The sequence below is a fragment of the Chiloscyllium punctatum genome, chromosome 22 (genome assembly GCF_047496795.1).
Source record: "Chiloscyllium punctatum isolate Juve2018m chromosome 22, sChiPun1.3, whole genome shotgun sequence".
Lineage (NCBI taxonomy): Eukaryota > Metazoa > Chordata > Chondrichthyes > Orectolobiformes > Hemiscylliidae > Chiloscyllium > Chiloscyllium punctatum.
Genome location: NC_092760.1, coordinates 77,400,468 through 77,422,638, shown reverse-complemented (window position 1 = coordinate 77,422,638; position 22,171 = coordinate 77,400,468). Strand labels below are relative to the sequence as shown.

Genomic DNA, 22,171 nt, shown 5'->3' with positions numbered 1-22,171 from the left:
TCTGTCCTGAATCTGAAGTTCAAGAAGCTTCATGCTCCAAACAGAAAAACAAATACCTCTTTCATTTTGAAAAGTACATAGGTTCAAGCTTTTGTAGTAGGGGTCACCTTCAGAAATATTTGCAATGCTCAGGCTTACCTCTGCTCTCCTGTATCTATGGATTTGTTTTGATACTTAGAATCCAAGCCTGAAGTGAAGGCTCGCGCATTATATACACAAATAAGATGCTATTCAAAATGATCTCAGTTACAAAGTCACAGGGAGGAAATGACCGAGCTGTACTGTTAATCCAGATAACCTTCTGGGTTTGAATCCTGCCACGGAAATTTAAATTCAATAAATATGTAGAATTAGGAATCTAATGACGACCAATAGTCGATTGTCAAAAACCCCCATCTGGTTCATTAATGTCTTTACTGAAGGAAACTGTCATTCTCAACTAGTCTGGCTTACATGTGACTCCAGACTCACAGCAATATGGTTGACTCAACTACCCTCTGGGCAATTAGGGTGGACAATAAATGCTGCCTAGCCAGCGATGCCCTCAACCAGTGAATTATTTTTTTTAAATTTAGCAACTTGCTAACTTTTTAGGAAACAAATAACTTATTTTTATTCTACCTTGGAGTAAAACATTGAGCAAAATCAGGATCTATTATCAGACCAACAGGGATACAACTTGGAGATTGTTAAAGTGTATTTTTAAATAATGCAATTACTTTTCTTACATTCACAGATAAATTGTTTTGGTAGCGGTAATAACTCCAAACGTTCATTGAATTAATATTGAGTCTAACCAGTAGAATGCGTTGTCACTGTTTATATTGATTTTGAGGCCTTGAATGCATCATGCGCAATGACATACAATGACAAACATGATTGCTGTGAAAGGAGCCCAGTCAGTCAATCACTACAGAAATGTTTAAACATTGCCATCAATGAGTATCAATGGCTTTGAGGTCAAGCAGACTGGATTGACCAGCAAGGTACCTCGTATCACTGGGCTAAACAAGTACTGGCACACAAAGCATTTATGTTCAGTTGTTGCACTTCAAATAATGCCCCTAATGCCTTTAAGAAGTGATGAAAGACATTTCAAGAAATGAAATACAAAAACAAGTGTGGGGTAGAACTTTGCAGCAAGCATCAGGAAACCAGGAGATGAAATAAAAGGCACTAAGTACCCCAGCAAGATAACAATACAATACCAAAAGGGGAAACGATCTATTGCACAGAAACTGATATTTTTAAAATTGAAAGGATACCTGGGAACTTCGCCCATGGGTTGATGGCGATTCTTAATTTCAAGCGGAAGCTAAATAACTAAAGCAGTTGAATTAGCTTCATTTACAAAGAGAGTGGGGAGCACCCTATGAAACAAAACAGTGCAATTGATAACAGACGGTTTCTGGATACAGGCTACTACATCAGGGAAAAAAAGACATGAAACATACATTATCAGTGAATTTGAAAGAGTGAGAAATTGGAGAGTTCAGGCAATGTTTGACTGCCAGCGATCATCACATAGCTGAAATCACATTTTGGTGTGGCAAAGGAAGCAGGAATAATTAAAAAGAATAAACAATTTTAGGACAATCGCAGAATCAAAATGGGATGAATTGAGTAAAATATACTTCGGGGAAAACAATAATAATTTAGATGATATAATGCATGGACAGAAATAAAATGTACTTCTATTATAGACCAGTGAGCCTTACTTCTGTTGTAGGAAAGGTTTTGGAAAGGATTATAAGAGATAAGATTTATAATAATCTAGCAAGCAACAATTTGATTTCAGATTGTCAACATGGTTTCGTCAAAGGCAGGTTGTGTCTCACAAATCTCTGAGTTTTTTGAGAAGGCGACCAAGCATGAAGATGAGAGTAGAGCAGTTGACATGGTATACATGGACTTCAGTAAAGCCTTTGATAAGGTTCCACATGATAGGTTGATGGAGAAAATGCAGACGCATGGAATTGAGGGTGATTTAGCAGTCTGGATTAGAAATTGGCTTTCTGAAAGAAGGCGAGTGGCGGTTGATATTCAGCCTGGAGCCCAGTTACTAGTGGTGTGCCACAAGGATCTGTTTTGGGACCACTGCTGTTTGTCATTTTTATAAATGACTTAGACGCAGGCATAGGTGGATGGATTAGTAAATTTGCAGATGACACTAAAGTCGGTGGAGTAGTGGACAGTTTGGAAGAATATTACAGGTTGCAGGGGGACTTGGATAAACTGCAGAATTGGGTTGAGAGGTGGAAAATGGAGTTCAATGTAGCTAAATGTGAGGTGATCTTGGAGTCCATGTACAAAGATTCCTGAGAGTTGCCACCCAGGTGGATAATGCTGTTAAGAAGGCATACGGTGTGTTAGGTTTTATTGGTAGAGGGATTGAGCTCCGGAACCGCGATATCATGCTGCAACTATACAAAACGCTGGTGCGGCCACAGTTGGAATATTGTGTACAGTTCTGGTCGCCCCATTACAGGAAGGATGTGGAAGCACTGGAAAAGATGCAGAGGAGATTTACCAGGATGTTGCCTGGTCTGGAGGGAAGGTCTAATGAGGAAAGGAGGAGAGACGGGTCTGTTCTCATTGGCATGAAGGCGGCTAAGGGGGGAAATTCGATAGAGACATACAAGATGATCAGAGGATTAGATAGGGTAGACAGCGAAAGACGTTTTCCTCAGATGATGTGGTCAGCTTGTACGAGAGGGCATAACTACAAATTGAGGGGTGATAGATTTAAGACAGATGTCAAGAGGCAGGTTCTTTACGCAGTGTGTGGTAAGGGCATGGAATGCCCTACCTGCTAATGTAGTCAATTCAGCCACATTAGGGAGATTTAAACAATCCTTAGATAAGCACATGGATGATTTTGGGATCGTGTAGGGGATGAGCTGAGAATAGTTCACAGGTCGGCACAACAGCAAGGGCCAAAGGGCCTGTTCTGCGCTGTATTATTCTATGTTCTATATCACAATTAAACATACAACTTGTTAAATCTGGGATCTGCTTTCTGTGCTACAATTAATAAACACATGCCAAATACTTTGAATTATCCTCTTCGCCCCTTTGTCTTCTCTGCTCCAAGGAGAATAAGCCCAATTTCTCTAATCTTTCCTTGTATTTAAAATCCCTCATTCTAGCAAATCTCCTTCAAACTCTCCCCAGAGCTTTAACATCCTTCCTTAAATAAGGTGCCCAGAAACTGAACACAAGACTCCAAATGTGGTCAAATTAATGATTTGTACAGGCATAGCATGACTTCCTTGCTTTATATTCTATGCCTTTATTCATAATCCCAAGAATCCTTTAAACTGTTTCAACTTGCCTGGCCACCTTTAGAGAATCATATGCGAGAACACGGACCTTCTGTTCCTGTACTCCCCTAAACGTTGTACCATTGAGCTTGTATTGTCTCTACATGTTTCTTCTATCAAAATGCAATCGCTCACATTTCTCTGTATTGAAATTCATCTGGTGAACTTGTTTCTGAGGTCGATCAGCATCATCCTCAGAGTCCCCTATTCTCCCTCGCTTAGTATCATCTGCAAATTTAAAGACCTTGCTCTCAACATTCTTCCCAAAACCATTTTACGTAAAGCAGAAAAAGCAAGGGGTCTCAACATCATTCCCGGGGAACACCATTTTCAACTTGTGTCCAATCTGAGAAATGCTCATCTATACCTACAATGTTTCCAATCTTGTAGGCAACTTTAAATCCATGATGCCACGGACCCATCAATCCCCAAACAGCTCTGATTTACTAAGAACCTGCCATTTGGCATCGTATCAAAAGCTTTCTGGAAGTCCAGATGTATGAGATCCACAGCAATGGAGAGGCAATGGCCACATGGTATTATAACTAGACTGCTTATCCAGAAACTCAGCTAATGGTCTGGGGACTTGGGTTCAAATCCTGCCATGGTAGATGGTGGAATTTAACATCAATAAAGAATCTGGAATTAAGGGTCTAAGGATGACCACAAAACCAATGTCAATTGTTGGAAAAAACCCATCTACTTTACTAATGTCCTTCATGGAAGGAAATCTGTCATCATGACTCCAAACCCACAGTGATGTGTCTGACTTTTAATTGCCCTCTGGGCAGTGTGGGATGAGCAATAAATGCTGGCCTGGCCAGAGACACCAGTGTGTCTGTATTCCCCAACTTTTAGGGGAATACAGAAGCAGAAGGTCCAGTTCTCATATATGATTCTCTGAAGGTGGCCACATCCCGTGTGTGAATAAAACAAATGATCCTCATCGACTGCCTGTGGCACATCAAAGAACTCAACTAAATTGGTCACACATGGCGTTCCCTTATGAAAACTGTGGTGACTGCATAGTGTTAACTTACTTTTCTTTAAGTGTATATTTACCTTTTCTCATAGTAGAGCCACCATCAGTTTTCCTACTTTTGATGTCAAGCTGACAGGTTTGTTGTTTCCTGGGTTAATTTTTGCCCCTTTCCTAAATAACAGTGTCACAGTTGTTGCCAGGGTTGGAGGATCTAAGCCATAGAGAGAGGTTGAATAAGCTGCGGCTGCTTTCCCTGGAGGGTTGGAGGCTGAGGGGTGACCTTATAGAGGTTTATAAAATCATGAGGATCATGGATAGGGTAAATAGACAAAGAGGGTGGGGGAGTCCAGAACTAGAGGGCATAGGTTTAGGGTGAGAGGGAAAAATAGAAGAGAGACCTCAGGGGCAACTTTTTCACGCAGAGGGTGGCACGTGTATGGAATGAGCTACCAGAGGAAGTGGTAGAGGCTAGTACAATTGCAACATTTAAAAGACATCTGGATAGGTATATGGGTATATAGGGAACGGTTTGAAGGGATATGGGCCAGGTGATGGCAGGTGGTACTAGATGGGTTGGGATAACTGGTCAGCAAGGATGAAATCAACCGAATGGTCTGTTTCCATGCTATACATCTCTGTGACTCTGATTAAGGTCATGTGGTGATTTTGTAATTTTAATACCAATTTGATGCCAAGAGACCTGAGTAGTCTGGCAATCACTTCTGAGATGTCTTTGATGTAAGGGAGAGTCGCTCAGGTTTCTGGATACGTTTTACCTACTTGTTTGGGTTTGTTGCTGAGAAATTGGTGGACTGTGTTCATTGGGTACCTGTTCTTTTTGAATACACCGTATAGGTGATTTTCCCTGCTCTTTGTAGTTCCTCTGTGCTGCAGAGTGTGGTGGCTCATTTAAATAATGATCTAATGCAGTTTTGTTTTTGGATGTTGGGATGATTGCTTCTAGCATCATGGTAGCCCACAAACCTACCAACACACTAAAACAGCAACTAATGAACTTGAAAGACCCTATGCAGACAACAAGCAAAACTAATGTCATTTACAAAATATCGTGCAAGAACTGTAACAAACACTACATTGGACAAACAAGCACAAAACTAGTCACCAGGATACATGAACATTAACTAGCCACAAAAAGACATGACCCAGTCTCATTAGTATCTTCACATAGATAAGGAAGGACACCACTTCAACTGGGACAACACATCCATCCTAGGACAAGCCATACAGAGACACGCGCGAAAATTACTAGAGGCATGGCATTCCAAACGGAACTCTATCAACAAACACATTGACTTGGATCCCATTTACCACATCCTGAAAGAACAGGAAATGACATCATCAACCCAAGGAAACCTAAACACAATAGAAAACGTAGGCCATACCACCAGTGCTTCATCTGGAGGCTCACTGATGATGTTTCCTAGTATGGTGACGAAATGTCTGAAAATGAACCTTCCAGTTCAGCGAGCAAACTTATACCCAATGCCTTTATGGCTTCTGCCTCAAAGTTTGGCAGGGCCAGTACAAATTTAAACGTTTTCTTACAGGATTTTGGATGATAATTTATGATTTTCCCACTTGAGTCTGCATCAACAATTAACTTTTTTAAAAAATTGCATCATTCTAAGTTTAATTATTTTTCCCTCTCTCCTTTGCATCTGCAATTCCATGCTCTTAAATTCTCTTTCTCGTGCCCTTTCCTCAAATTCCAATCTTTTAGTTCTATTTCCATCCATTGTTTCCATCAAGCGGCAGCACGGTGGTTAGCACTGCTGCCTCACAGCGCCAGAGACCCGGGTTCAATTCCCGCCTCAGGCAACTGACTGTGTGGAGCTTGCACATTCTCCCAGTGTCTGCGTGGGCTTCCTCCGGGTGCTCCGGTTTCCTCCCACAGTCCAAAGATGTGCAGGTCAGGTGAATTGGTCATGCTAAATTGCCCGTAGTGTTAGGTGAAGGGGTAAATGTAGGGGAATGGGTGGGTTGTGCTTTGGCAGGTCGGTGTGGACTTGTTGGGCCGAAGGGCCTGTTTCCACACTAAGTAATTTAATCTAATCAAGCCCAATGTGGTCTTCAGTTATTTTTTCCTTTTTAGATTTGGCAGGCAATTCCACGTCTAATTTGTGTGTTAATTCAATCAACCTGGCTTTTGGATTCTTGTGAAAGTTCATTTCTTTTACCTGCAGGAAGGTTTAAGCAGTTTCTAATGCCATCTTATCTTTCTTGTAGCATAAGACCTGTTTTTCTCCCTTTTTGCTCCTTTATCACTTAATAACTTCATACCCAATCTTATATTGCCTTTGTTATAACATCCCAGCCATAATTCAAATTTTGTCACCAGGGTTAGTGTGCTGAAAATCAGGTCCAACATTTCAGGGATACATCATACATATCAAACTATCTAAAGTCTCCAATTTACTTGATTGGATATCTCAGATTCAATGAGAACGATTTCCATACTTAAGGAAATATTATTCCAAACAAATTATCTTTCAACGACAATTCAGAAATACGTATTGCTAACTTATAACTCTACATCTTTCTAAATACACCCCTTCACAAACTGACACATGCAAAGATTGATAAGACATGGGCATTAACTTGCTTGCTTCCTTTCAAATTTTGCCAGCGAGGGCTAGTTAGATAAATGTCAGTATCTTGCTTATTGTGAACAGCTGAAGAGATAGCTATTTGGTTTGATAAGCTGTATCTCTCAAAGACTAGTATATGTAATTGACATCTCACCACCACTAAATTCATATACCATATTACTCATTTGTGTGACAGGCAGTTTGAAGGCAAAATAACATTAGCATTGAATACTACTCACATTGCTAATGCATTGTAGCACTGTGAGAAACATCCTGCTGCTCAAACTCTGGAGATACTGTACCCTTAAACTTGAGAACATGCATTTTATTCAGGACTAAGAGTGACTCGCTTAGAACCATTCAGGAGTTTACACAATATATAGAGAGAAATGATCTGCTGAGGGTAGCCATTATCCTGCAGGATGGCTCTGATGTATCCTATTTTAGCATTAAGTGTGCACAATGCACAAATGGTTTCGGTGCTAATAAAGAGGTTTCCGATAAGACCAATTTTGCAATGCATGGAACTGTATCAATCCTATGGAGCAAAATGATCCGTGGATGTAGGTTTGCAGTATTCTCAACTATATTGACAAAGAAATTTCTTCCAGTTTTTGATTTGGTCCAGTTAAGCCATTATATTGTTTCAGTCGATGATTACACCATAAACAGGACCTGTTCAAAATATGTCTGGATGTAAACTCAATTAAGTGGAAGCACATAGCTAATGTAATTAACAATGTCACCAAACATGCAGTATGTTTTTCAGACTCTGTACTGTCAAAAAGGAGTTTGTTCTTGCGCATGATTTAAATTTTGGTGAGCGTTCATCTTTATCAAGAAGAAACTTTGAACTCATCTATTGTAAGGCAACAAAATCAGTGTCCACTGAAGGTAGTGAATCCTTGGAAGACAGGGCCAGCTGATCTAGTGTATGGATACTATAAGACTTTCAACTACTTGTCTGATGTTCATACCCAACAAGAATACAGCATTGAGAGGGCCAAAGCAAACTTAGACATTTGAATCAGTAACCCTGACAAAGGGCCTGGAATAGTCGCCCTTAATTAGCATGGCTATATCAAAGTACATGCTAGGTCCAAATGTGTCTCGATCAGACCTCTTGCTTAGCATAAATGGACAAGCCTTACTCGAAAGCAAGCTCAGAAATAGTTTACAGGACTTTGTGCTTGAGCAACGAGCTCAGCATTTATATACAATAGGGTCACACTCATAGCTCACTGCATCCACATACATAAGCTGCTCAAGATGTACAAATGTTTGTCACTTTATACCCAATTTTAGTTATAGCTAGTTTTGCACAATGTGAACTGGACAAATGGTTGGATAAATTGCTACAACTGGTTTTGAGCAAGCAGAATCCATGTACTCATTTGACATTACTAGCCTATTCACCAACATAACACTCAAGAAAGGCATAGAAATCATTGCAGCACGGTAATCTAGATCCCCCACCACTACTGCGTGAATCAGTATTCATTGAACTTATGAATTCAGCTTTAACAATACCAAGAATGCCCAAATACATGGTTTTGTCATTTGGTCCCTAATAGGCCCAGATGCCACAAGTGTCTTTATTGGGTTCTATGAGAAGTGTGTTTTTGAAGGAATAACACTCAACTTCGTACTATTTGCCTATTTCTGATATGAAGATAATCTGTTTCCCATGCTTGGATCCTCACTGGTTTATCTTAATGGGCTCCAGGTCATGTTCAAATTCACATTTAACATGGAAATCAAGTGAGCTATCTGCACTCAATGACCTATTCAAAAGGGCACTCTACTCGTGTCTCCCCTTCTGCAAACTCACCTTCACTGGTCAATAAACATATTAGGATTCCTACTATTTCATAGTAAGACTGGCTAATGGCAACTTTGTAAAGAGGATTCGAGCTATTTGTTCACTGTGCAAATTTGATGTGAAAATAGGACACAACAAAGCCATTCAGTGGCTACCCTGATCAGGTTTTTTGCTGCGTACTGTGCAAACTCCTAAACAATTCAACATGACTCCTGGCCCTGAAAAGTGCCCAGTCTACTTAGTTTAGCCTGGAAGGGCAAGGTATTTTAACAAGAACATCAACAAAATGCGTTGTTCAACACTACAAATATGTTTAGTCTTTTCACTTCATTTTAAAACAGCATTATAAATCCAGAGTATGGAAGAACTTGCATTCAGCTAGACCTCAATACCCTTAAAGCACTTAAGAGTTTATTATCATCTATATTTCTGCAATTTGAGGTCAATGTTTTAGGCCAAACATTGGAGGGCTGACTTTGAAAAGAGCATGTACAGGACTTCCTTTGGATGTGCTGTCACTGTTGCAACCTGGGGAAACACACTCACCAATTACTGCACAACACTGTCCTATAAATTGTACTTACAGAAACAAAAAACTATTCCTTCACTGTTGCTGGGTCAAAAGTCTAGACCTCCCTTCTTCATAGCTTTGTCATAGACAGAGATGGCATAAGACGAGCCCACACTTGCAGAACTCTAAACAAAAATATGTGCTGTTTAGATGTATTAACGCATGCTGAACAATCCCAGCTATACTAGCAACAAGTTTACAATTAGCAGTGAAGTTTTGAAGCTTGTAGTGTGGCTCATTTCACTTGCTAGCAGTGACATACATTCACTGAGCCGTTCTCTAGAAACAAAAGGAATGTGTTCAAACTTTGTCTTTGTTCTTGAATTATCGTGGAGTCTATAATTCCACTTTACTCACACCACATCATTTGGCTCACTTGACAGCTAGTCAAAAACTTGTTTCTGATAGTGCAGATTGAGATATAACATTTGCACCGATATGGTGTATTTCTGGAGCACCGGATATTTCAAAGTAATTTACAGCTAAATCATTCATTTTTGAAATATAATCAGTTTCAATGTAGAAAATGCAAAAGACCTAACTGGACATAGCAAACTCCCACAACAGCAAAGTAGTAATGATCAGATAATTTTTTAATAAAATATGATATTGATAGAGGAATAAACATTTGGCTAGGAGACAGGCGATACCTGCCTTCCTTTTCTTTTACAAAGTCTCTTTGAAAGACAGAACTTTATGAAGACAGATATGTTTCCAAAGCCTTTCATCTCACACTCAACAGGACAACACAAGATTACCAAATTTCATACAGATACAACTATTTCTACCACAGGAGAAAAGGGTACTGACTAGCTGTCAAGTGAACCGAATGATGTGGTGTGAGTAAAGTGGAATTATAGGCTCCACGATAATTCAAGAACAAAGACAAAGCTTGAACACATTCCTTTTGTTTCTACAGAATGGCTCAATGAATGTATGTCACTGCTAGCAAGTGAAATGAGCCACATTACAAGCTTCAAAACTTCACTGCTAACTGTAAACTTGTTGCTAGTATAGCTGGGATTGTTCAGTAAGCGTTAATACATCTAAACAGCACCTAATTTTGTTTAGAGTTCTGCAAGTGTGGGCTCATCTTATACCATCTCTGTCTAGTTCCAGTGCCAGTATGTCCTTCCTGAGGTGTGGGGACCAAAACTGGACACAGTACTCCAAATGGGGCCTAACCAGAGCTTTATAAAGTCTTAGTAGTACATCTCTGCTTTTATATTCCAACCCTCTTGAGATAAGAGACAACATTGCATTCGCTTTCTTAATCACAGACTCAACCTGCATGTTTACCTTTAGAGAATCCTCGACTAGCACTCCCAGATCCCTTTGTGCTTTGGCTTTATTAAGTTTCTCACCATTTAGAAAGTAGTCCATGCTTTTATTCTTTTTGCCAAAGTGCAAGACCTCGCACTTGCTCACGTTAAATTCCATCAGCCATTTCCTGGACCACTCTCCCAACCTGTCTAGATCCTTCTGTAGCCTCCCCACTTCCTCAGTACTACCTAACTTCGTATCATCGGCAAACTTCGCTAGAACGCCCCCGGTTCCCTCAGCCAAATCATTAATATATAATGCGAACAGCTGTGGCCCCAGCACCGAACCCTGCGGGACACCGCTCGTCACCGGCTGCCATTCTGAAAAAGAACCTTTTATCCCAACTCTCTGCCTTCTGTAGATAGCCAATCCTCAATCCATCCCAGCAGCTCACCTCGAACACCTTGGGCCCTCACCTTGCTCAGCAGCCTCCCGTGTGGCACCTTATCAAAGGCCTTTTGAAAGTCCAGATAGACCACATCCACTGGGTTTCCCTGGTCTAACCTACTTGTTACCTCTTCAAAAAATTCCAACAGGTTTGTCAGGCATGACCTCCCTTTACTAAATCCATGTTGACTTGTTCTAATCAGACTCTGCTCTTCCAAGAATTTAGAAACCTTATCCTTAATGATGGATTCTAGAATTTTACCAACAACCGAGGTTAAGCTGATTGGCCTATAATTTTCCATCTTTTGCCTTGATCCTTTCTTGAACAAGGGGGTTACTACAGCCATCTTCCAATTATCCGGGACCTTTCCTGACTCCAGTGACTCTTGAAAGATCTCAACCAATGCCTCTGCTATTTCCTCAGCAACCTCTCTCAGAACTCTAGGGCGTATCCCATCGGGGCCAGGATATTTATCAATTTTAAGACTTTTTAACTTTTCTAGCACTATCTCTTTCGTAATGGCAACCATACTCAACTCAGCTCCGTGACACCCTTCAATTTTTGGGATATTACTCATGTCTTCCACTGTGAAAACTGACGCAAAGTACTTGTTAAGTTCTCCTGCTATTTCCTTATCTCCCATCACTAGGCTCCCTGCATCAGTTTGAAGTGGCCCAATGTCTACTTTTGCCTGTCGTTTGTTTCTTATGTACTGAAAGAAACTTTTACTATTATTTCTAATATTACTGGCTAGCCTACCTTCATATTTGATCCTCTCATTTCTTATTACACTCTTTGTTATCCTCTGTTGACTTTTGTATCCTTCCTAATCTTCTGATTTCCCACTGTTCTTAGCCACTTTATAGGATCTCTCTTTATCTTTAATACATTTCCTGACTTCCTTTGTCAGCCAAGGTTGTCTAATCCCTCCCCGGTTAATCTTTCTTTTCTTGGGAATGAACCTCTGTACAGTGTCCTCAATTATACCTACAAACTCCTGCCATTTTTGCTCTAGTGTCTTCCCGGTTAGCCTCTGCTTCTAGTCTATTTTAGTCAGTTCCTCTCTCATGCCCTCATAATTACCTTTATTCAACTGTAACACCATTACATCAGATTTTGCCTTCTCCCTTTCAAACTCCAGACTGAACTCTACCATATTATGGTCGCTACTTCCTAAGGGTTCCCTTACTTTAAGATCTTTTATAGAGTCTGGTTCATTGCAAAGCACTAGGTCCAGAATAGCCTGCTCTCTTGTGGGCTCCATGACAAGCTGTTCCAAAAAGCCATCCTGTAAGCATTCCATGAATTCCCTTTCTTTAGATCCACTAGCAATATTATTTACCCAGTCCACCTGCATATTGAAGTCACCCATGATCAATGTAACCTTGCCTTTCTGACATGCCTTCTCTATTTCCCGGTACATGTTGCGTCCCTGGTCCTGACCACTGTTAGGAGGTCTGTACACAACTCCAATTATGGTTTTTTTGCCTTTGTGGTTCCTCAATTCCACCCACACAGACTCCACATCATCCGACGCTATGTCATTCAATACCATAGATTTAATTTTGTTCTTAACTAACAAGGCAACCCCACCCCCTCTGCCCACCTCTCTGTCTTTTCGATAAGTTGAAAAACCATGGAGGTTTAACTGCCAGTCCTGACCCCCCTGTAACCAAGTCTCTGTGATGCCTACTACATCATAATCATTCACTATTATCTGTGCCATTAATTCATCGGCTTTGTTATGAATGCTACGAGCATTCAGGTAAAGTGCCTTAATGCTAACTTCCTTATTAGAGATGTTATAAGTCATATGTCCCAAGTTATCCTTGCTTTTTTCTGCATTCTCAGTCTGCCTCAATTTTAAATCCGCCTGGAAACATGCTATCCTGCTGCTTATCTTTCCATTTACCTCCATACTCCCTGTCGCTTTCACTTTCCCTTCCCCCCAACTCAGAAGTTTAAAGTCCTACTGACCACCCTATTTATCCTCTTCGCTAGAACATTGGTACCTGATCGGTTCAGGTGGAGACCGTCCCAACGGTACAGATCCCCCCTGTTCCAAAACTGATGCCAATGCCCCATGAAGTGGAATCCCTCTTTCCCACACCAATCCCTTAGCCACGTGTTTACTTGCCTAATTTTCTTGTCCCTATGCCAACTGGCACGTGGCTCGGGCAGTAATCCGGAGATTATGACCCTTGAGGACCTGTGCTTCAATTTCCTGCCTAGTGCTTCGTAATGCCCAAACAGGTCCTCCACCCTAGTCTTGCCTATGTTGTTGGTACCAACGTGGACCACAACAACTGGATCCTCCCCCTCCCGCTCCAATATCCTTTCAAGCCGGTCAGAGATGTCTCGCACCCTGGCACCAGGCAGGCCAGTGAGCTGAATGACAGGTCTAGCATATGAGGAACGGCTGAGGATACTGGGATTGTATTCGTTGGAGTTTAGAAGATTAAGGGGAGATCTAATAGAGACGCACAAAATAATACATGGCTTTGAAAAGGTGGATGCTAGAAAATTGTTTCTGTTAGGCGAGGAGACTAGGAACCGTGGACACAGCCTTAGAATTAGAGGGGGTAAATTCAGAACAGAAATGCGGAGACATTTCTTCAGCCAGAGTGTGGTGGGCCTGTGGAATTCATTGCCACGGAGTGCAGTGGAAGCCGGGACGCTAAATGTCTTCAAGGCCGAGATTGATAGGTTCTTGTCGTCTAGAGGAATTAAGGGCTACGGGGAGAGTGCTGGCAAGTGGAGCTGAAATGCGCATCAGCCATGATTGAATGGCGGAGTGGACTCGATGGGCCGAATGGCCTTACTTCCACTCCTATGTCTTATGGTCTTATGACAAAGCTATGAAGAAGGGAGGTCTAGATTTTTGACCCAGCAACAGTGAAGGAATAGCAATGTCATTGTATTCCCATTCACCTGCTGCTCTCTTCCCCCTAGGTAGTAGAGGTCACAGGTTTGCAAGGTGCTCCTAAAGGAATCTTGCATTGTACATTGTGTCAATGATGAAGGGAGTGAATGTTGAATTGGTGGATGGGATCAGAATGGAGTGAACGTTGAATTGGTGGATGGGATCCGAATCAATTGGTTCTGGATGATAAAAGTTTTGTTTTGAGTGTTGAAGCTACAACCAATCCAAGCCAGTGGAGAATATTTCATTAGGGTGATAAAGGTGAGTTGCTTGCTGCAGAATTCCTAACCTCTGACCTGTTCTTGTAGGCACAGCATTTATTTGACTGGACTAGTACAATGGCAATGCCCAAGACTTTGATCGTGGGGATTTAATTTTGGTAATGTCATTGAACATTAAAGGGCGATGGTTAGATTCTTGCTTGTTGGAGACAGTCATTGCTTGTTACTTTGGTGGTGCAAATTCTGGGAAAAAGAAAATCTTGATCAATTCTTGCCACAGTGGGTAGTGAACATTTTGCAAAAGAAAAATCATTGATGAAGTAGATGAAGATGACCTCCAAAATCTATAAACATCTTCCTCACCATATTGCAAATGCGCTCACTTGGAGTTTAGCCCTTTCGTCCACGTTCGACTAAGGCCATAATGAGGCCCGAAGCCAAATGATCTGACAGAACCCACACTGATTATCCTTTTGCCAATGTCACTTGATAGCACTGTTGATTACGTTTGCTGCTGAACAACAGTAGACAGAGAGGGTTGCATTAGACCTGTCCTGCTTTTTGGAAACAGAACATGACCAGGCAAATTTCTACATTGTTTAGTAGATGCCAGTGTTGTTCCTCTGTAATTTGTAATGTTAAGAGTGCAGATTTACATATTAATGTATATATTAGCATGAGAGAACATTTAATTCAGCCTAAATTTTCTCAACTATGATATAATCTCAGCTATTTAGTCAAAGATTAGTGATAATTGGCAACCAGCTGCTTCCAATCAGGTTTGGAAAAAACACTCAGAAGGCAAATCAGTTCAATGTATACTTGTACTGCCAAGCAACTATCTAAACTGGCGGAATCACAAAAGTAAGTCAGATGACTCTAAACCATGTAACAGTGCACTGAATAAATAGGGTGGGAGACATACGCTAAACATATTCACTTTAAAAAATCAGCTTTACTAAAAATCTTCCAACATTTATTTTTAGCCATACCAAATTAAATATTTTGGATGTCGGCCATTGTTTTGCTTGAAATTTTGGGTAGTAATAATGGTGGTAACAGTACTTGCTGATGTTACTGCACAACGCTGACAGCAACTTCTGGCACTCACATACGAAATGTGGAATTTTAAAGTTGCTGTCAGCAATAGCTTGCTCCTCTCCAGGCTATACTGTTGCTGTCTTGAAATCATTGGTTCATTGTGAACCTCTGCTACTGATTGAATTGCTTTGCAAAAACCAATGAAAATGTTATGGTCTGTTCAATACAGGAGTAACTGAATTTTGAACCAGCATATAAAGTTTAATTACTGAACAACCTCTCAGTGCTGTAAAATGAATTTTACAAGCTGAAATCTCACTCCCTAAGAAGACTTAAAACTTAACATAATTTTAAAGATTTTGTTCAGATATTTTTCATCTATAAGCCCATATTATTTTCCAATCTTTACTTTGCATTCTGTACAAGGGTTCAACTTTCTGTATTTCATGTCCTGCCTCACAATCAGTATGAAAGCTTCAAACAGTCTGTTACTGCAGTGTTTTTGGACACCGTAGATCCACTGTAGTTGTAGCGAATTGAACTGGCATTGGAAAAGAGGAAACCTACACTCGAGAATCTGTTCAGTCTCTGCAGCCAGCATTTTGTGCCGCTTACAAAGTTGGGCCACGAAATACTTTATGGGTCAATATCAATGAGCATTTGTTACGCATAGAATCTGGTTTGTTCAAATAAAAAAAAAGTATTTTTTCCCCGAGCTGGATTCTGTGAACAGTTGTGTCAAGATCCTGCACTAGCAAAATCGCCAAGAAATTTCATAAATATTGAAAAGTTAAATTTGGCACTGGAATGCAAAATAAAGTCAAATTTCTCTGCTTTGCAAAACTAATTTAGGTAGCTCAATTCAACTTAACATTCATTTTATTAAATTTTACATAAAAAGGTTGTGAGACCATCAAGTTTCCCTTTGGTACGTTCAGACACTGAAAAGCTAAAGTTAATCAACACAAAAATACATACTGTTAGAAAGTTTAATCCATTGATCTTGCAGATAAAGATGCTGTGCCAGCCACATGTGTGCACTTAGTCATTTTGTCAGATTGAAATTAGGACTGGATCATACGGTTACTTAACATTGCCTATATCAGCATTGTACTGTGCTATGCCTACAATGAAATGATCTTTATAGAACCATAGAATCCCTAGTGTGGAAGGCAGCTATTCAACCCTCTCTTTGTTACCCTGCATTTCTCATGGCTGATCCACCGAGCCTGCACATCCATGGACACTATGGGCAATTTAGCACAGCCAATCCACCTAACCTTACATCTTTGAACTGTGGGAGGAAGCTGTAGAACCCAGAAGAAACCCACACAAACACATGGATAATGTGCAAACTCTACACAGTCACCCGAGATGGCATTGAACCTGGGTCGTGGTGCTGTAAGGCAGTAGTGCTAACCAGTGAGCCACCATGCTGCCCTTATCTTACATTTATACTTAGGTATAAATGATAAATTTTCAGTACATATTTCCAAAGGTAATCAGAATTCAACCCACTTAAATACTGCCTGAAAAAATCAGTTCAAAAATACAAGTTATGAATAATTCTGTTATGAATGAGAAAATAAAAGGCTGCAGGAAAAGATCTGAATTGAGTAGTTGCCTTTAGTCCTTTTAAGTGTAAAAATTAACCATTTAATTAGATTTATTTCAGGTTAAAATCAGATTACTTCAATATGCAAAGGTACAGGTAAAATACATTTGATTTCTTACAACTTCAAATGGCTCACAATATTTTAACATACTGAGCAATTGTGAATAAGGACCAGATAGTTTTGGGACAAAGAACTATTTCTGCTTTACTGTCTGGGGGGTAAGCTGGTGAAGTGTATGTGTCACTAATTTTTGAAGCCCCTTGATTCTAATTCCACTATGGAATGTAAAATCCATTTACTTTTCAAGTAGTGACTCAGTGTGTCAGGTTACCACCCAAGCAATGACGTTGGATATTACTCCAGCATGGTTTAAGCTCCAGTCAATGTGCACAACTTACTTTCATCAAACTTGCAAGGTTATCAATCACAGGTCATATAGGTTGCTAGTTTACATACAATATTACAAAAGGGTGCAATCAAAAAGGTGCTCCTATTGATGCCATCAATTCTAACATAAGGTGAAACAATGACATTTTTAATTGATTAAGTTTCCCACTACAATTAAAGGTTCATTTCTCAATATGCAGAAATTTGTCACCAAGTCTAGGTTTTACGTTATGCTAAATGTTAAAAACATCTGAAATTGTGCCATGCCAAATCAAATTGTAATAGCTATTTACTATTTTGCCAGGAGCAACTCAGCACTTTTCAACAAGATTTTAGGAAACTGAGTTTAAGAAATTGACAGTTTTGAAAGATAAAGGAAAAAGCAGTTATATTAATTTTATATTGTTCCTTGGTTGGTACCGTACAAAAATTATTTTTCTATTTGAACTACTCTTTTGTTCCATGGAGAGGTACTGGAAAAGAAACTGAAATGCTTCAGTGTGCTTTTCTGCAAGTTGATCTCTGTAACGAAGATCAACCTGTCACAGAAAATCCAAATACTATATACCGTAGTATTATAGTATCAAAAAGATATCTACATGTGACACTTCAACTTCTTGCATTGTATTTCAAAAACTACCTCACACAAAACATTTGTTGAGATGTCTTTGATTTACCAACACAAAAACAAGCATTTTCATAATTGATTAGATTAAGGTCAATCCACACCTTGGAATCACACAGGACAGAAGAAGCCCTTTGATCCATCGAGTTTGCATCAACAAAGTAACTACTCTAAATCTACAGTAGTCCCACTTCCCAGCATTTGGCCTATAGCTTTAAATGTTTTGATATTTCAAGTGCTCATCCAAGTTTTTTTTTAAAAAAGGTTGAGGTTTCCCGCCTCTACGACCCTCCAAGACGTCCAGATTTCCAGCACACTGTGGGTGAAGATTTTTCCTCAAATTCCCCTGAACCTCCTGCCTTTCAAATTGGAATTATGTCCTCTTGTTACTGATCCTTCAACTAAGGGGAACAGCTGCTTTTTATCTCGCCTAGCTATGCCCCGCAATCCAGTCCTCTCTCAGCCTCCTCTGCTCCAAAGTCAACAACCTGATCTTGTCCAGCCATCCTTATCTAAACTGTTCCATTCCAAGCAGCACCCTGTGAATCTCCTCTGTACACCCTCCAGGGCAATCACATTCGTCCTTTCTAACTGCGATCAGAAACGCATACAGAACTGCAGTTGAGGCCTAACCAAAGTTCTGCACAGTTCCACCATCACCTCCTTGCTCTCATGACTGATAAAGGCAACTGTGCCATATATCTTAATTAACCTGTCTTGTCGTCTTCAGGGATCTGTGGACAGGCACTCAAGATCCCTTGGGGTTTCCTAATATCCTTCCATTCATTGATTACCTATTTTGTTACTGCTTCCAAGGTGTATTAAATCACATTTACCATAGGACTTTCATACTCCAGCTAAAATACATCAAAAATACTTACCATGCATCAGACTTAATACTGACTCTTAGAGGGTCAGTTACTCAGTAGGTTGCATGCAAAGCAGATACTTATCAAGCATTTTTTCTGACTACCTTAAATTACGCATGCCAAGCCTAGATAAATTCACTGAAGTAACTCTAACGTAGATTTTACATTTACATATGGAAATTGTTAAATCCTGTTAAACTACTTCTTTGGGAACTTGACAGGGTAGGTGTAGAAAGGTTGTAGCTGAAAGTGTGTTGCTGGAAAAGAGCAGCAGGTCAGGCAGCATCCAAGGAGCAGAAAAATCAACATTTCGGGCATGAGCCTTTCTTCAGGAAGCTGCCTGACCTGCTGCGCTTTTCCAGCAACACATTTTCAGCTCTGATCTCCAGCATCTGGAGTCCTCACTTTCTCCTAGTAGAAAGGTTGTAGCCTGTTTTGGGAGAGTGTAGGATCAGAAGGTATAATCTTAGAAAAAGCAGTCATCTCCTGAAAATAAATGAGGCAGAATTTCTTCTTTCAGAGGGTAATGAATCCGTGGAAGTCTTTAACTCAGACAGCTGTAGAGGTTGGACTGTTAAGTACTAGTCAAAGTTAAGGTAGACAGATTTTGAATCAAAAGTTATGGGAAAGGCAGGAAGGTGGAGTTGAAGTCTGTCAGATTGGCTATAATCTCACTGAATGGCAGAGAAGACTTACAGAATCATAGAGACATACAACACAGAAACAGACCCTTCAGTCCAACTCGTCCATGCCACCAGATATCCCAGCACCCAGCCCCCAGCCCATATCCCTTCAAAACCCTTCCTATTCATATACCCATATAAATGCCTTTTAAATGTTGCAACTGTACTAGCCTCCACCACTTCCTCTAGCAGCTCATTCCATACATGTACCACCCACCGCGTGAAAGAGTTGCCCTTTAGGTCTCTTTTATATCTTTCCCCTCTCACCCTAAACCTATGCCCTCTACTTCTGGACTCCCCGACCCCAGGGAAAAGACTTTGTCTATTTATCCTATCCATGCCCCTCATGATTTTATAAACCTCTATAAGGTCACCCCTTAGCCTCCAACCCTCCAGGGAAAACAGCCCCAGCCGATTCAACCTCTTCCTATAGCTCAAATCCACCAACCCTGGCAACATCCTTGTAAATCTTTTCAGGTTGCACAGCATTGTTCCAACAGGTTGACAGGCTGAATGACCTACTTCTGCTTCTATGTCATATAATCTGAAACCAAACACAAATGTAGAATGTGATTTTCTTTTAAAACAACAGCATTCTGGAGCACAGTGCATAAATAATGGCAGTTGGAGTTTTAATTGCATCATGGCTTTCTAAAATCACAAGTACCAATGCTACATTTTGATCAGCAGAATAGAGAGATTCAGCCGTTGTCTGGAAGACAACACAAGCAAAAAGTGAATGTCTCTTCACTTATCCAGTGTAAATTCATAAGCTTGAATTGCTTCTGATGTGAATCATTGACAGCTAAGTGATGACTAGACAAACACTCAAGCAATGTGGTCGTTAGTCATGCTACACTCATTAATTCAGAGACCACCCTCCAGGACACAGTAATGAGAGAGGCAGGCCATGTCTCCCACAAAGGTGACTACATAATCACTCAGGGCAAACCATATCAAGGTGATCAATGCAAATAATACAATGACCACTCAAAACAGGTCTACATGACAGATCACCTCTCTGGGGAAATCACTATAACTAATCTGGCAACAAGCTGAAATTTGGGGTATAACACACAGGAATAACGTTATCTCAAACTGCCCTTGAATATGGTAATGAGCCACCCTGAATTGTTGCAGTTTTGATGCAGCAGGTATGTCCATAGAGCTGGAGGAAGTAAGTTCTGATTTCCCCTGGCAACAGTGACAATACCGTATATTTCCAAGTTGGGGGAAGTGTGTCGCTTAGAGGTGAACCCTCATGTTACCATGCATCTACTCCCCATGTTCTTCTAAGCTGCAGAGAATGGAGATTTGAAATCGGGTGATGGCACATTGCATGTGACATACCCAGATGTGGGCAAGAACTACAAGCTGAAGGAAGAGAAAAAAATAACCCAGAAGTTCTGAGGAAGGGTCACTCGACGTTAACTCTGATTTCTCTCCACAGAAGCTGCCGGACCCGCTGAGCTTTTCCAGTAGTTTCTGCTTTGCAGCATCCGCAATTCTTTGGGGGTTTTTTGTTGTTAAGATTAAAAGAAGGGCCAGTTCGGTGGGCGCCCATGCCACCCTGCTCTTCAGTCACGGGGGGGTGGGCACAGTGGAGGCCGGAGTCACTCACAAATTCGAGACGGGGTAATCATGAGGGTTTTAACCACAGGTTTCGATCAGCAAGTGAAACCGCCCAGTGGGCAGGGAGGAGGGGGACATCAACAAGGCACCGCACAGGTGACACGACGAAATGGCCTCTCACCTCCACGGTGCCAAGTGCAGGCCCGCTTCGTCAAACAAAACACACGCGAACTTGTCCAGCACCGGCTCGGCCCGTCTCAGCAGCAGCCCAGAGAGTGTGTGTGTGTGTGGGAGAGAGAGAGAGAGAGACAACGACGGAGAAATCACGGAGAGGGACACTCATTCCCCTCACGCACCGTCAGCCGCCGGCCCGTACCTGCTGCTGAATCTTTCCGTCCTCGGTCACAATCCAGTGCGTCGTGCCCAGCGAACTCCTCAGAGTGCTGAGGAAGACGACCAGAAGGAGGCGGGAGTGGCAGTGCCCACCACTACTACTGCCGACTGCGCCCTGGCTCCGCGCCGCCATCTTCAATTCCAACCGCCCGACCTTCTCCCGGCTCACCGACCGGAAACACGTGACGCAGCGGGGGCGGGGCGGGGGCAACTCAGGAAACGCCGCCATCATTGAGCAGGGCATGCAACCAGGCCGGGCACTGCGGGCAAGATGCCCCTCACAAATATGGCCACCGGCCATCCCGGCACATTGTACATCAGGGCAAGATGCCCCTCAAAAATATGGCCACCGGCCATCCCGGCACATTGTACATCAGGGCAAGATGCCCCTCACAAATATGGCCACCGGTCGTCCTGGCACACTGTGCATCAGGGCAAGGTGCCCCTCACAAGTATGGACGCCGGTCATCTTGGCACACTGAGCATCACCACACTAGTCACTGGTGACCAAGGGTTAATGACCCCTCATTATAATGGTCAACATGCCTCACTGCCCTTACCATATTGGTCACCTCCCACACTGTTTCACTGTCCCTCAGTGTTATGATCACCAGCTCAATCAACCCCAACATAGTTCATTTATCAGAGAATTCCCCCCATTTTGGCCCATTGAGTTCACACCAGCCCTTCGAGGAGAACTTCACCCAGACCCACCATATCTCTGCATTTACCATGGTTAATCTACCTAGTCTACACAGCCCTGGGCACTATGGGCAATTTAGCATTGCCCATACAGAAGAACATGCACATTTTTGGAATGTGG

General features: G+C 41.4%; 1 protein-coding gene across 2 annotated transcripts in view; it reads right to left on the bottom strand.

Moving 5' to 3' along the window:
• Window positions 1-21,506, bottom strand: part of ttc17 (tetratricopeptide repeat domain 17) — a 96,511-nt gene extending 75,005 nt beyond the window's left edge. For both annotated transcript variants that reach the window (XM_072592665.1, XM_072592667.1), the window contains exon 1: window positions 21,332-21,506. In XM_072592665.1, the coding sequence (XP_072448766.1) occupies window positions 21,332-21,481 (150 nt within the window). In that variant the 5' untranslated portion in view covers window positions 21,482-21,506. The remainder of the gene's footprint in view (window positions 1-21,331) is intronic.
• Window positions 21,507-22,171: the final 665 nt, after the last annotated feature.